Here is a 15,207-nt window from a genome sequence, read left to right as displayed (position 1 = left end):
ACACGGTAACGGTGCTCAGGATTACAGAATCATGGAATTGCTGGGATTGGAGGGCACCTCTGGAGATCCAGCCCAACCACCCTGCCCGGACAGGGTCACCTGGAGCGGCTGACACAGGGACGTGTCCAGGTGGCTTTGGGATGTCTCCTGAGGGGGAAGGGGGGGAGACTCCACGCTCTCCCCGGGCAGCTGTTCCACCCTCAGCCTGAAGAACTTCTTCCTCATGCCGAGGTGGGGCTTCTCGTGTTTTAGTTTATGGCCATTGCTCCCTGTCTTTTCGCTGAAGACAGCCTGGCACCGTCCCATGGGAGATATTTATGTGCATTAATTACAGGGAGAACCACAAACACCGCGGAGCCGCACAAAGCCGCCGGAGACCCGCGTCCCGCCTTGTGCCCCGCCAGGAGCCCACGCGGGGCCCGTGGGGACGGGGGGGGGGAGGGCGGGCACGGACTCATTCCCGCCGCTCCCGCCTCAGGGATGGGGAGCAGCCCAGCCCTGGGGGAGCAGCCCCGACGGCCGCCTCCCCTCAGCCCCTCACGGGCTCCAGCCCCGGGGGAGCAGCCCGAACAGCCGCCTCCCCTCAGCCCCTCACGGGCTCCAGCCCCGGGGGAGCAGCCCGAACAGCCGCCTCCCCTCAGCCCCTCACGGGCTCCAGCCCTGGGGGAGCAGCCCCGAACAGCCGCCTCCCCTCAGCCCCTCACGGGCTCCCTCAGCCCCTCCGCGCGCACTCCCGGCCCCGCCCGGGCGCTGCGCACGCGCCGTGCGCTCCCGCGGCGTCCCCCTCCCCGCGCGGGGCGGCGGTGACGTCAGCGGCGGCGGCCATTACACGGAGCGGAGCAGGAGCGGCAGCGCTGCCGCAGCCCGAGCGCCCCGGGCCGGCCCCGTCCCCGTCCCGTCCCCGCGCCCGCCCGACCCACCGACCGCCCTGACGCGTCGCGGCCGCCGCCGCTGTGGGGAGCGCGGATCGCAGGGGCCCGCGGGGCGGTGCGGCAGCAGCAGCAGCCGGCGAGGAGGAGGAGGAGGAGGGAGAAGAAGAGGAGGGTGAGAGCGGGATGGAGGAGAAGGTCTTCACCAAGGAGCTCGACCAGTGGGTGGAGCAGCTCAACGAGTGCAAGCAGCTCTCCGAGGGGCAGGTGAAGAGCCTCTGCGAGAAGGTAAGGGGCTGCGGGGCCGAGCGGGGAGCTGGGGCGGGGGAGGCGGCGGGCGGGGGGTTCCCGGGCAGGCCGGGGGGCGATCGGGGGACCGGGCCGGGAGGGGAGCGGGGCCGGGGGCGACCCGGGGGCCGGGCCGGGAGGGGAACGGGGCCGGCAGCGATCAGGAGCCGATCCAGGCTCGGCGCTGCCGGAGCAGCGGCCCCGCCTCCCGCCCTTTCAGCGCCTCCTAAAATGGCGCCGCGGCCGCGATGGATCCTCGGGAGAGACCCCCGGGAGACCCCCCGGGTGAAGCGCTGAAGCACCCCCGGAGCGCCCGTGGGCACGATGGAAATAAAACCCTGCGCTAATCGGGTGGAAATCACACGCCTTAAAGAGCTGCTGCTTTGATTTTTTTTTTTTTTTGTGTGCTTTTCATGATATGAATAAACACCGATACGATTATAGCTCTTTGAAAGATAGGCTGGCGTCAGGGTTTTGGTTTCTCTGAGTGAGGCTCTAGATTTCATGGAATTCGCAAAATAAACGTTCGAGATGCTATATAACTGTATATTTTCAAGGTGATGGATGGGGAACGTTGGTTCTCGGATGTTAGAGAGCACTGTGTTGATTCAGGCATTTGTGGCATAGAGAGGTGGTAAAGCCAGCCCAGGACTGCTTGGTTGCCTTTTGGAAATTCAAGAAAAATTTTGTTCTGGTAGCATCCATATGCGTTTTCCAGCTGGATTCTAATTCTGGATGTAACTTAGTAGCTGATTTTTTTTTTTTTTTTAACTGAGGGTTTTGTGTATCTTTACATTCCTAGACTGAAGGATGGAATATTTGTGAATTTTATGGGAACTGGACATAAAGGAATACGGGGAGTTATCAGTGTACTGAGTTCTAAAGAAGCCTCCGTGCTTGCCACAGAAAGCGGTTAAAATATTTTAAATTTGGAATCGTGCCTTCAAATACTACACCATGTTGTTTTGGAAGCAAATTGTTTCCAGAGGACTGTCTATGAACCTAATAAAGAACTTTTGGCCAGACGGGTCCTTGCTCCAGTGCAGATTTTAGTTCACTTGTATTCCAGCAACTCAACATTTTTTCCGTTTGATCCAGGCTGTGTATTTTAAACGGTGCTACAAGCAAGTGGCAGTGTCACTGCCTGGCTATTTCCATGTGCTTCTCCAATGACAGTGGTCCAGCTTCTTCCTTGTATTGCTTTGTTTGAGAGGCGAGTGTTTCGTCTGTCAACTGCTGGGAGCAGAGTCCTGAATCCCGCAGGAATGAGGGTGTTTTGGGGGGCTGGATGGTGACTTGCAGGACCATGAGGGATATACAAGAAGCCTTCAGTTCACAGGGGTTTTGGTTCAGTGAGGAGCAGGCATACCACTAGGAATTCCTCACAGAGGACACAGTAGTCCCAGTCATCATTGTTGCACAAGATGACGCTTTCATTTTTTCCCGGTGAAGAATGGAAATGAGCTGTATCTGTGGATAAATGTGCAACGCTCATCACCAAGGGAATGGTAAAGGAGAAAAGAAAGTTGTGTGTCTACCTGCTGGGTGTTGACATGAGAGACCAGGAGAATGTTTGAGAGAAATCTACCAGAAAAATACCATTCAGTAGCAACCTCCAGGTTGTCTCAAGTTGGGTGTCTGTGAGCAGCTCCAGTCCAAAGGGGTGGTGGGCTGGAATTCCCTACGTGTGCCAGGTGTGGGCTCAGCGCTGTGCAGAGAACAGCCACAGCCTGGGGTACAGAGCCATGGTTTGGTGCTGGTAACTACAGATGGGTTTACTGGGACTCTGCTCAGAGTAGCTCAGTCTCTCCATGGTTGCTGATGCAGGGAATTGGAAGCAGGCCCTTGGTGTCTGAGTTTTCCATCGTGTTGTCTCTGCCCCTCAAGTGGGAAGCTGTGATTGTGGAAGCAGGGCATGAGCTGAGTTCTGCACCTTCCTGCTGAGGGACAGCACCTGCTTGAACGTGTTTCCATGTCTCCAGCACTGGCTCTCAGAAACCTCACCGAGTTGTGCTTCACTTGGACTATTTAGGTACTTTCATGGATGTAATCACTCCAAAAGGTTGTTTTTCCATGAATAGCTTCATGTCTGAAGGGCAGTGCCAAATATAGCTGGTGTTCCAAAGGACAGTAAAGACCCTGCTAGGTATGAACTGTTGTTCTTCACCGCATTTCACTGTAGCTAGGGCTAGTTTAATAAACAAATAAAAAATCTTTGTGAGAGCTTTTCCCCTCTAACACTGCTGGATGGGGTGATCTCCCTGACTAGTATTTCTTGATCTGCTGGGGCTTCATGTGCCTGTGCAATGAGAACAAGCCTAAGGGCTCTCTTGTATTTCAGTATTGATACCTGAAGAACATAACAGCATTTTATGGACTGATAATGAAGTGTGGCCTTTTGTCCATCCCAGTTACTGTCTTGGTGCATCTTACACCAACCATGGTTACCTGGGTGATGGTGGTGGTGGTGGGAACTGGGCAGAAATGGCTTTGAAATCTGGGAGTAATTTGTAACCATGAATAATACATAGTACATTCACAGATGATTTGAAATAATATCAACCTCTGAGTGGCAGCTAAATTATTCTAGGCTTAACACATGCTGTGAGCCTAATGTTACATCAGTTGACTGACTGTGTGTGCTTTGCTTCAGCATTTAAGTGCAAGTTCTGAAAAAGTGGTCAAAATACGCCTAGTGTAGTTCAGTGTTACATGTCAGCAGTGTTTGTCCTGTTAACGCTGAGTTGTTTATTGACAGAGGAGAAAGGAAGTCCTTTATTGCCAGGTGAGGGTTTTTCCACTGGCCATTTTGAATGAAAGGATGCTGGTTTGGAATTTCTTTTCCATACATTGTGAGGGTAGAGGGAAACGGTGTTGCCTCATCACTGGCGTATAAATGGCCTTTATGACAGGAGGTGGGGGTGTGGTGCATTGCTCAGGAAGGTGGGATGACAGTCTAAAAATGCACAAAGGAGCGAGTTGAATTTGTGGATAGAGTTTCCTTTGGTTATTGCAGAAGGGATCTAGTGCAGGTGGAGGCAGAGGTGTCAGAGTCTCTTCCCTGGAAACACTGGTTTGTGATTAACTGGCTTTGAGCACAGCATCAGGTTTTTAGAGAGAGGGGACAGTTTGCTCATATATCTGTGTAGAGTGTTCAGGGCTCTTGAATTACTGGTGAAATACCTCTGAATGGACAGTGCTGCTAGCCAAAATATTTTGAACTAAATGAAGGGCTGGTACTGGTAAAGGCATTCAAGAAACCTTGATTCAGGCTTTGTCTCCTACAGATCAAAACCTGCAGCAATGATCTTGGTTACATTTGCTTTTTGATTTGTCACAGTGCTAATTTTCATAGCACAAATACGTTTCTGGGCCATACTGTTCTCTGGTGTGTACCTTGTTCATGGTGTATTTTTCTAATTTTTTTCTTGTTGCAGAATTTTCAGTTTGTTGACAATGTGATATTCCAGGTTAGATTTTCTCTAACCAAGCAGGCTTGTACCACTGCAGCTGTGTGAGCTGCTCCAAGTCCTGTAGCTTGAGTGCCTTAGTTCTCAGAAGGCATGTATTTTACTGAGGAAGCTTTCTTTTGGGTCAAGAAAAGCCTCTGCAATCAAAATTCAGTTCCTCTAGTGACTGGCATATTTTGTGGCTCTCACTCCTGTTTTAAGCTGAGTTGTCTGCCCAACTTCTTTTTTAGACAGAGGCAAATGTTCCTCTCTGCCTCCTCTGCTGTTCGGGAGTCCCCTTTCTGAGCTGATTATTTTTGACCAGCAGTGCATGTTTTAAACTGTTCCCAGCTGCATTCACAAGGGCTTTTCCATTAGTTAGCTTCCCATATCCATCCCCTATAACTGTTGTTCAGGCTAAGGTGGTTGTGAAAATTATTGTTCCTGTCTGAACTTGCTGTAGATCAGCCAAAAAACCTGTGCCAGCAGAATTCCCTGGTAGTGAGAGTCTCTGTGTGGTGGGCTGTGCCTTGGGCGAGTTGTGTCCCTCCACCCCTGGCCCTGGCACAAGAGGAGGGTGCAGCTCTGCACTGCACCTTCCACCTCTGAAGAGTTACAGGTGTGGTGTACAGAGCCTCTTGGAACATTTTAATAACTGTGGGTTAGATTATTCTGGAACATTTGCACCAAAGAAGTCCATTCTTTTACTCTCAGTGTTCTGGTTTGTTGGGGTTTTCTTGTTTGTTTTGCGATGTTTGATAATGTAAAATGGAAATTCTTTCTTTAAACAGAAGGCATTTGAAGTGTCAGCCTTGCTAGTCTTCTCACCTAGTCCTGCTCCTTGCCCAGTGCAATAACCCAGCCTGTCACTGGTTCTGCAGGAGTTCAGGAGGCCTCCAACAAAGGGCTTTGATTCAAAGTGAATCCAGCTTGTCCTACAGATGGGACTGAAAACAGTCTGTAAGTGGTCAGCTTCTGCATTACTGCCCTGGCTGTGTTTCTTGGAAGTCAGCTGGATTTCCTGAGTGGCCTCCTATGTGGCCTCCTATATTTTAAAATATTTTAAAAAAGCTTTTCTAGACTTTTTTTTTTTTTAGATTTTAAATTAAACTTGCTAAGATCTTTTATACGAATCAAAATAATGACATAGAATTCTTTCAGAGAAGCTCCTTCCTATCCCAGTTTTCCACCTGGTCTTACCAATTACTGATTGTTAAATAGCAGTTCCCCTTCTCCTGTATCTGCGTCTGAGGGAAAGAACATTCCATCAGTTAGACCAAGTTTGTAAGACTGCTGCTGATTTTTCCAGATGGAAGTGCTGAAGGGACTATCAGGGCTGCAGTGGTGTCAGTCATTGTGTTGTAACACAAAGGAATGCAGGGTTATTTGGCAGAAGTTCACTGCTTGACAGGAGATAAAGGAAGGTGGCTGTGTCAATCTTAGCTGCAGTACTGCCTTCGGGATTGCTCTTTTGGCTGGCTACCCTCTTGTATTTAAACTGGTCTCTCTTTGAACCAAGCAGAAGAGATTAGAACTGGATGTTCAGGTGCTGGTCAAAACCAGAGAGAAAGCAGATCTGTCATCTTCTGTTTCAGTCCTGGCAAAAGAGTATTTTGCTGCTATGACTTCTCTGGATGGAAATCCTGGTTTTACTTACTTTGGAATACTAAATAATTAAATGTCAGTGGGGAGCTTTGTATTTTAATTTTGTTCCTACTTATACATTCACATTGAACTCCTTAGTGGATTGCCAAGTTCAGCATAAATCAGTTTTCCATTTGTGTCATATGTAATCTGCTGCCATGGCTTCTTCACAGAAGGGTGATATTGGAGGCTTCATTTACCTAGTTTTGTTTAAAATGTCAGACAGTGAATGAAAATACCCTTTGTTTTAAAAATGAGCTCACTTTTTGTTGGAACATGTTCTCTTTCCTCCTCAAGTAAAGGAGTAGGGGGGGAAACCTTTAAATTGAAAAGCATGGACTCTGCAGAAGAACTTGCTGACTGTAATGGATGACTTTGCTTGGAACTGGAATCTCTTCCAGGTCATGATGTCTGCCCAGCTAAGACCAGTATTCATCCCAATTAGCTGATCCCTGTGCCTTTAGTCACATCCTGTGCACCTTGGTGACAGGAAATCATGGGTGTGGGCAAAGGCTTCAATGGTAGCTCCCCATAACTATTTCTCTGGGTGGCTGTGGATGCCTCTCATCACACACTTCACTACACAGCGTGGTGGTCTGCCAGGAGTGACACATCCCCATCTGCAGCCATGGCTTTGGAGCTGTGTTGTCTAATTAAAATAATGGTTGGATTTCCCTTACCGAGTGAGTGGTGATCTTTGGTAAGTGCCCCACAGTGCTGCTTCAGGCACTGATTTACAGTTCTACACTCTGGTGTTCACTGATTTGGGTCTCCTTATTTTCTTTAACGTGCCCCAGAGTTTTTCAGGGTAGGTAATTGGGCTGAGTTGTCAGAGCTCCTGCTGCAATGTAGGGACCTAAGAAGGGGTTGGAGTAATAAGAAATATCTGGTATGTTCTGGAAACACAGAGGAATTTGGTTGCAGATTAATTCAGAGGATTTTGCAGAAATAGATCACTTGAAATTAATTCTGTGAGACAAGGCTGATGTACTCTGCTCATGAGGGAAACTCACTTATCCTCAGTGTAGTGGGAGCTGAGAAAGAAAGAAAATGGATGGATTAGGGCTTGTATGGCACTTATGACTCTGACCCTTAATTTGTGGCATATAGGATAAAATTTTATATAGAGAGAACAGGGGAAATGAGAGATGTCTGCATACACACACCCCCTGCATCTCATTAAATATGTTGTGGGGGTCTGAAAATCATACTGTAACTTTAGTAGGCATACATTTTTTTTAAATGCTATCCATGGCTGTTCATTCACTTGGATCTTGCATTGTCTTAAAACAGTGAAGCTGATCTTTGTGTTTTAAGAACAGTGCTTTGCATAGATGTGCTTTGTAAACAGAGGCACCCAAACAGTGTGGTACTGTTCCACTGGCCCTTGAGATGCTGTGCAGCAGGCCAGGAACAGTTTAATTCTAAAACACTAGGTTTTAGGTGTTTTTATGCAGTGCTGCTTGCTTTACAATAAAGTGAAAATTTGCTGTTTTCTCGTGTGTTTAAACCAATATTGGGTTTATTCCTGTTGTGCTTTGAGATCATACAAGTTGTCTTTTTTCAGTGTCAGCAAAATGGCTGAGCAAGCCAGTATCAAATCAGAATGAACTCCAGTCACTGTGGCTAAGCTGAAGTGTATTTGATATGTGCTTATTATTTGAACTTTGAGATAGTTTACTTAGAACAGTGTGACTTTCCACCTCAGCAGTACTGTTAGTGACAGCATTGCACTTCTTATGCTGTCCTTGTGCAACTGTATCCAACAGCTAAATGGTTTATCTGCATTTATTGATGCTTGGATGTAAAATCAGCATTTACCAGCTTGAAGTTTTTGCCTTAGTTAATGAATCTCTGAGTTGTAGAATATCACCACAAGTCAAACTTCTGTGGTGTGGGGTAACTTAAAAGGGTTGAAGGTTTACAGAAATAATGCTAAGAATTGTTAAGAACTCAAAAAAGGCTGAAATACAAAAGAAATAAGTGTCCAAGAAAAATCTGTTTCAGAATTGTATAGTTGTTTATCCTGGTGATAGGCATTGGAACCTGGACCTTTCAAAATGTTGATGTCAAAATCCTGCAGTGTGTTGCACTGTTAGCCTTTGTGGCAATAGGTCACTGGGGTTTGAAGTTCAGAGGGTTGTGGGTTTGCTTCTTTCTTAGTTCTCCTTTGTGGGCTGGTTGGATCAGTTGTTTTCTGCCTTGTACTGAAGGTTGCTCTGCTGCTTCCTCTCCATGAGGAAGTGCAGGAGAGCTGCTGGTGGAAGTCCATTTGTTGGAGGGGAGGATGGGCAGGGATGATGACAGTTGTGTGATGTGGCTGAGTAAGTATCATCATCCTGGGTCTGGCAGAAGGATCAATAAAGAGGGAGTGGAAGTGGGTGAGGTTGCACAGGGTGGTGTGTGATCCCGTCCAAGGTCAGGGACACAGAGTGCAGTAGTACTGTCAGTGATCCCTTCCCTTTGGGAACTGGAGTATTACATGTGCTGCTGTCTTACCAACTGGTGTTCCTTCCACGGGGATGAATGTGGAAATTTGGGATCTGGTTGCTGGACCGCTTGGTGGTGGCTTGTTTTCAGGATGTTATTTTTCCCATGTTCAGCTCTGCTGAGGTTCTTTTCTGGAGTGCTTAACCAATTCAGTGTGTGCCACTCTAAGTGTTATGGGACGTGAGGCTGTAAATGGGCTGAGCAGTTCGTAACACAGCATTGCATGAAAGTGGTTTTAGAACGTGGAGATGCTGGAATCCCTGCACCAGCATTCCTCTACTACAGGATTTAAATAGAGATTGCTGTTCTGCAAGTTGACCTGGAACAGTCTTTTTCCATCAGAGTAGCTGTCTGACTTATCTGCGTGTTTGGTCATGTGGGTATCTGAGTGATTTAATATTTCAGAAACCAAGGAAGCAACAACTCCATGGCTGAGAAGCTCTGCCATTCTCTTCTCAGTCAGCACAAACGCTGCCTACCTTTGATGAAAAATGAATGCTTCATTCTTTGTGCAGGGCTTCAAGTGTGTTAAGAAAACACAGAAGTAGAAGCAGTCTAATTGACGAGTAGGGGGGTTATATTGAGGTGCTATAAACATCTGTAACAGTCTCTGTCAAAAGCATAGTTAAGCTGGCTAAAGCTTCTCAATGTAAGAGCATATTAGAAGAGGCTAAAGCTGCTAAAACACCTTCAAAACATCCGGTGAGTGTCACTGCATTAAAATGAACTTAAGTCAGGCTATCTTAAAATAAATCTACACTTTTAGCATCTACCACAAGCCAGCAATGACCTATCTTTAGTACGAGGCACAGCACGAGTGGAAACTGTCATAGGAGGTTGACTTGTGATGTAAATCAGTCTGTAAATACGTCTGCAGTGGTTCCAGCCTGGGCTGGGGCTGCAGCAGCTGAAGCTCTGTGCTGTGCAGGCTGCTGGACCACGCTGCACTCCTGCATTTCATGTTTCATCTCATGAGCCTCCACCAGTAAACTGTGTGGTGCTTCTGGTTGAAGTGGTGACCATGGTGGTCAGCCAGGATGATGGGAGGGGACAGTGAGACCGCTTTTGGGTGGGAGAGTCAGTTACTGTCCTGTAGACACTTTGGGTTATGGAACAGAAGATAGTTGTTTGTCGTTCTCAATAGGAGCACTGACGGTTGAAAAGCAGGGAAATCTTTGTAGATGGTAACTTGTAAACTTGTTACTATTTATATTTCTAATACCTTCTTGATTTAGAAAATTATTGTGGCATGTGTCTGGTGACTGCTCTGAGAACAAACTGTAACAACTGTCTTGCGCTATTTTAAAATTACCTTTCTGGTGCTGTATTTAGCCTGTGCCGCTTCATACAGATTGCCTTTGTTTGCAACTTTCATGTACAAAATTTTGTGGGGAAAAAATGGTGATGACAAAGACGTTTCTCAGTTTTGGTTTATAAGGACACAGCTTGATGTTAGCAGTCTGTGTTTAAACACAAAACTTGTGAAGAGAACCTGTGCAGGTAATTGCCTGCTCTGTAATTGCTGGTACCAGTGGATGCTTTAGTTCTCATTCTGCTTGTGTAGGACTGACTGCCTTTGTAGGTGAGGTGAAGGTGTCTGTGCAGATGGATGTCAAGGTGTTGGTAGTATTTTGGCCACATCTGTTTGGGCTTTTGGAGGACATTGGCAGGATTTTTAGAATTAATTTTTCCAAATACTTACAAACTTTTAAAGTTCCAGCAGTGATGATCGTTGTTTTATGCTTTGCAGAACGGTTTTTGTAGACAGTCTGAAGTTTTACTGAAGTTGGAAATTAACTCTGAAATGCCATTCTCAAGGAGGGAAACCCCTCACCAAACCAAATTTCTGTTCCTAATACGGGGCTGCATAAAGCAAAATATTATTTTAAGTAAAGGGAAACTTTTCTCTCAGGTGCCTCGGACAAGGAAGGGACGAGAGTTCCTAAAGAGAGCAGGTAGTAGAGAGCTGGAAGTGGTGGAATGAAACAACTGTTCATAGACAAACTCACAATGAATGTGTTTTTTTGTTTTGTAGGCTAAAGAAATTCTGACAAAAGAATCTAATGTACAAGAAGTGCGATGTCCAGTCACAGTCTGTGGAGATGTCCACGGGCAATTTCACGACCTCATGGAACTGTTCAGAATTGGAGGCAAATCACCAGACACAAACTATTTGTTTATGGGGGACTATGTTGACAGAGGCTATTATTCAGTGGAAACAGTCACATTGCTTGTAGCTCTTAAGGTAACTTTTCTTCTCAGCTGTACAGTTCTGTGTAAAACATGTGTAATTACTCTTCTGACTGCACCAATCTCTTTATGATTTTCACTACACTGGTATTAGAGGTACACAAACTGACACATTGGCTGCCTTAGTTTTTCAAGTCACTTCTTAAAATAAATTAATGTTCCATGCAAGCCTGAGCTCTATCTAAAATAGAGCTTTTTACTTGCCTAAGTAGCAATCTTTAAGAATTTGCCGGGAGAGATCAGCTTAATGCACAGTTGCAGTGAAGTCCACTAGTAATAGTAAATACAATTTGCAATTAATCGTAAAAGTACTTGGCAGTTAAAAATGATCCCTTTTTTTCTCAAAGGCTATAGGGGAATCTTAAGAAGAGCTTGGTTTTAATTGCTTTATTGATGTATGATGGGGATTAAGGGGTGCAGATTCTGGTTTTGGGAAGGCACGCCTGTTTTGATGGCTCTCCCATGAACTGTTGTTCTAGGTCCGTTACCGTGAACGCATCACAATTCTCCGAGGGAACCACGAAAGCAGGCAAATCACACAAGTATATGGTTTCTATGATGAATGTTTAAGAAAATACGGAAATGCAAATGTTTGGAAATACTTCACAGACCTTTTTGATTACCTGCCTCTAACTGCCTTGGTGGATGGCCAGGTACGTGGACATTTGACAGAGCTGAGTGTTGTTGGTTGTAAAGGGAGCTCTTAAGGCTTCATTCTGTCAGCTCTCAGTTTTAAAGGAGTCTTGTGCAGACTTGCTCCTGATGGTTTATTCTGAACCACCATAATTGCACTGATGAAATAAATAAACTTCATGTATTTGACCTCTTGCAGATTTTCTGTCTACATGGTGGCCTCTCCCCATCGATAGATACACTGGATCACATCAGAGCACTTGATCGCTTGCAGGAAGTTCCCCACGAGGTACTGAAAAGTCATTTTCTAAACCAATGAGTTTCATGACTCAGCATGTATGGGGTGCTTGGGGTCACAGGCTGAAAATGAAATTCAGACCAACTTAGCAATAAGAATGTGCCTGTCTGCCTGTTCTGGGTTTTTGAAGGAAAGGCGAGGGACACTTATCTAAAGGAAGAAACATTAAGTTCTCAGAATGTTGCTGCAACAAGTTGTGTGGGAGGGGAGTGTGTGCAAGTTTTTTGTGGTTTTGTTTGGCATTTTGTATTTCACCTCTGAAACATCTTCTGCATCTCTTCCAGGGTCCGATGTGTGACTTGCTATGGTCAGATCCAGATGATCGTGGTGGCTGGGGAATTTCTCCCCGAGGTGCAGGTTATACCTTTGGACAGGATATTTCAGAAACCTTTAACCATGCCAATGGCCTTACGTTGGTTTCCAGAGCTCATCAGTTGGTAATGGAGGTGAGCAGGACATGCTGTGTGTTCAGACCTTGGATACTGTGCTTGGTCTCCATTCATTCTCTGGGGGTCAGAGGTGTTTGCATGTGACAGCTGATGGTCCAGCTGAGAGTCCAGAAACTTGATCCTGACAGTACTGATGTGCTGCTGAAAGAGCTGCTCAGTTTGACAGCGGGATAACCTTTATTTTGGCCATTTCTTCTGCAAATTTACAGTCATGTCCCAAACCAGGCTTCAGTACTAGATGTGGCATTGCTTTCTGTGCAGATAAAAAGGTTCTTAAATATGTGTTCCTTGAAAACAGATGTTTATTCTTTCTATCCTGCATGTCTGCTTTTGTTGTCAGTCTGTAGTCATCCCTGGCAGTTCAGATCCTTAAATGTATGTCTGCATTCTGGTTTTGGTGATCACAGCTGAAGGTGCAGAGAAGATTGTGTGCTTCAGAATTGCTGTTTTAACTTTTTTAACAGTAATGCAATGGCAAATTCTCGCTGGTTTGTTTTGGTTTGCCTTTTTTTAATGTTTAGCTCAAACTTACTAGTAAGTAGCAACCTATGAAGGCCAAAATTCTTTCTTCTCTCCAGAAGCGAAATAAAGACGTGGCCTTAATCTTATTTAAAATGACCCTACAAGTGCCACTTAGGGCTTTGCACGTTAAAAATTCGATGAGTAGTCAGGTGGTTATATATGGGATACAAGAAGTGAACCTGACTGTCAAAACTCTTCTTTCTCCCTCTCCAGGGGTATAACTGGTGCCATGATCGGAATGTAGTAACAATTTTCAGTGCTCCAAACTATTGTTACCGTTGTGGCAACCAGGCTGCGATTATGGAACTTGATGATACTTTAAAATACTCCTTGTAAGTATGTTTATAAATGAGAATTATATTGCCCATGGTTTTAAGATAGTTGTTGTAGCAAGATAGCAAGATATCATTTAATTATTGTGTTAAGATATGGGTTTTTTTCCTCCTCTGTGGTTTTTGGAGGTAGAGTGAGTGTGGCATTGTTGGGTTAGTCACATTTAAAGTCTTGGAGTCGAATATCTGGGACAGTTGTCGAGATCTCTGTCAGATTAAAGAGAGACTCCTCATTTTTGTTTCATGTAACTAATTGGGGTTTAATGAATTACTATGGAGGCATGTGATTTGAGAGTAGGAGTAGCCTGTCACACCTGAGGTAATGCCCTCCTGGAGGTCTAAGGCAAGAGACTTTAAGAATCATTGGATTCTTCAGATGTTGGGTTGTCAGCTTTTTAAATGAGGTTTTTAATTAACTACCCCAGCAACAGCTTCACTAGTAAATGAGAGAAGAGCTTAATGCAAACTGACCTCTTTGACAATTCCCGGAGACTTTAACTTTCTAAACATGTATTAATGTTTAACCAGTGGGAGAGGCTGAAGGCTTGGTCTGGAGCACTCCAGTTGGTTGGTGGAGCTTGGCAGGACGTGGGTGGGGTGGATCAGTGGGGCTGTGGGGCTGGGCTGTGCTCGCTGTGTGTGCTCACTGTGTGTGCTCTCAGCTTGCAGTTCGACCCCGCGCCGCGCCGAGGGGAGCCGCACGTCACCCGCCGCACCCCGGACTACTTCCTGTAAAGAGATTTTACACCTGTACAGTATTGCCATGAACCATATGTTGACCTAAGGAAAACGGGAAGAGCAACAGTAACTCCAAAGTGTCAGAAAAAAATATTTAACATTCAAACTTTGTTTTCACATGGACCAAAAGACGTGCCATATTCAAATACAAAGCCTCTTGTCGTCAACAACTGTGACCACTTTAGAATGAACCAGTTCATTGCATGCTGAAGCAACATTGTTGGTCAAGAAACCAGTTTCTGGCATAGCGCTATTTGTAGTTACTTTTGCTTTCTCTGAGAGACTGCAAATAATAAGATGTAGACATTAACACCTCGTGAATACATTTAACTTTCCATTTAGCTATAGCTTTATTCAGCATGACTGTAGATAAGGGTAGCAGCAAACAATCATTGAAGCTTAAAGAACATTTTTAAAATAAGTACCAAGGCCTCATATTTGTTCTGAAACTGTTTGTTTGTTTTATTTTCAGGGAATACTGTTTAATTTAATTGTATTGATTTTATTTTTTTTTTTGTCTGCACTCAGTTCCCTTTTCCACTCTGCCCTACCATATTGTCCCTTGTAATTGTCCAAGGATAGTGAATTACTTTGAACAGAACTGTTTTTTTCTGTAAAACAATTGTTACTGCAGGACAGAGCTGCAGTGTTTTTCATAATAAACTTGTGAACTAAGTATGGAAAAATGTCAAAATCCTAATTGCATCTCAGGTCAACTGTGGTTTAATAAACTAACATGTAGCTGGATGGGTTTTATAAACTTGCATAGAAATTTCCACCTTAAGTAACTAAAACTGAGGTGATCTGGAGTGTGCTGGAAAACTCTGACCTTTTGAATGCAGTCCCAGGGAGGTGCCTGGGCCTGTGTCTTGCAGCTGGGAGCAGCTCCCTGGTTACTCACATGTTGCTCTTTCCCTCTCGGTGCTCTGCTGAAATACTCAAAAATGGAAGAATATAGGATCACTTAATTGATTTGTGTGGCTTTTTCTCAAGTGTAAATCTCAAGTTTGAGTCATTTACGATGTAGGTGCTAATACTTAAAATCATTTTTCTGAAAAACTTAAGAATAAAACCGGTTTTCTAAATATTAAAGGAAACAACGTGAAGTTTAGTACTACTTGTATTGCCCAAGCTTCTCTTCTGGAAATCAGTGGTATGTGGTTTATGTTAACTTCTGTTCAGATATTTCCTTTCTACTAACTTGTTTCAGAATTAGAATCCCAATTGGATAATTTTGTTGAAAAC

The 15,207-nt window shown here is 45.1% G+C and overlaps 1 protein-coding gene across 1 annotated transcript; it reads left to right on the top strand.

Moving 5' to 3' along the window:
- Positions 1-868: 868 nt before the first annotated feature.
- Positions 869-14,934, top strand: PPP2CA (protein phosphatase 2 catalytic subunit alpha). The gene is made up of 7 exons (XM_027896487.1): positions 869-1,157; positions 10,776-10,985; positions 11,470-11,643; positions 11,823-11,912; positions 12,206-12,367; positions 13,106-13,224; positions 13,887-14,934. The coding sequence occupies exons 1-7, from the start codon at positions 1,056-1,058 to the stop codon at positions 13,957-13,959; spliced, it is 930 nt and encodes a 309-aa protein (XP_027752288.1). The 5' UTR covers positions 869-1,055; the 3' UTR covers positions 13,960-14,934.
- The last annotated feature ends 273 nt before the right edge of the window (positions 14,935-15,207 follow it).

This window comes from Empidonax traillii, unplaced genomic scaffold (genome assembly GCF_003031625.1).
Source record: "Empidonax traillii isolate 1590-97213 ecotype Southwest subspecies unplaced genomic scaffold, ASM303162v1 scaffold499:size456302, whole genome shotgun sequence".
Classification (NCBI taxonomy): domain Eukaryota; kingdom Metazoa; phylum Chordata; class Aves; order Passeriformes; family Tyrannidae; genus Empidonax; species Empidonax traillii.
This window is presented reverse-complemented; position numbering and strand designations above follow the sequence as displayed.

Coding starts and splice junctions, on each gene's coding strand:
- PPP2CA (XM_027896487.1), top strand. CDS start 1,056: ATGGAGGAGAAGGTCTTCACCAAGGAGCTCGACCAGTGGGTGGAGCAG. Junction 12,368..13,105: donor CTCATCAGTTGGTAATGGAG/GTGAGCAGGACA, acceptor CTCCCTCTCCAG/GGGTATAACTGGTGCCATGA. Junction 13,225..13,886: donor GATACTTTAAAATACTCCTT/GTAAGTATGTTT, acceptor GTGTGCTCTCAG/CTTGCAGTTCGACCCCGCGC.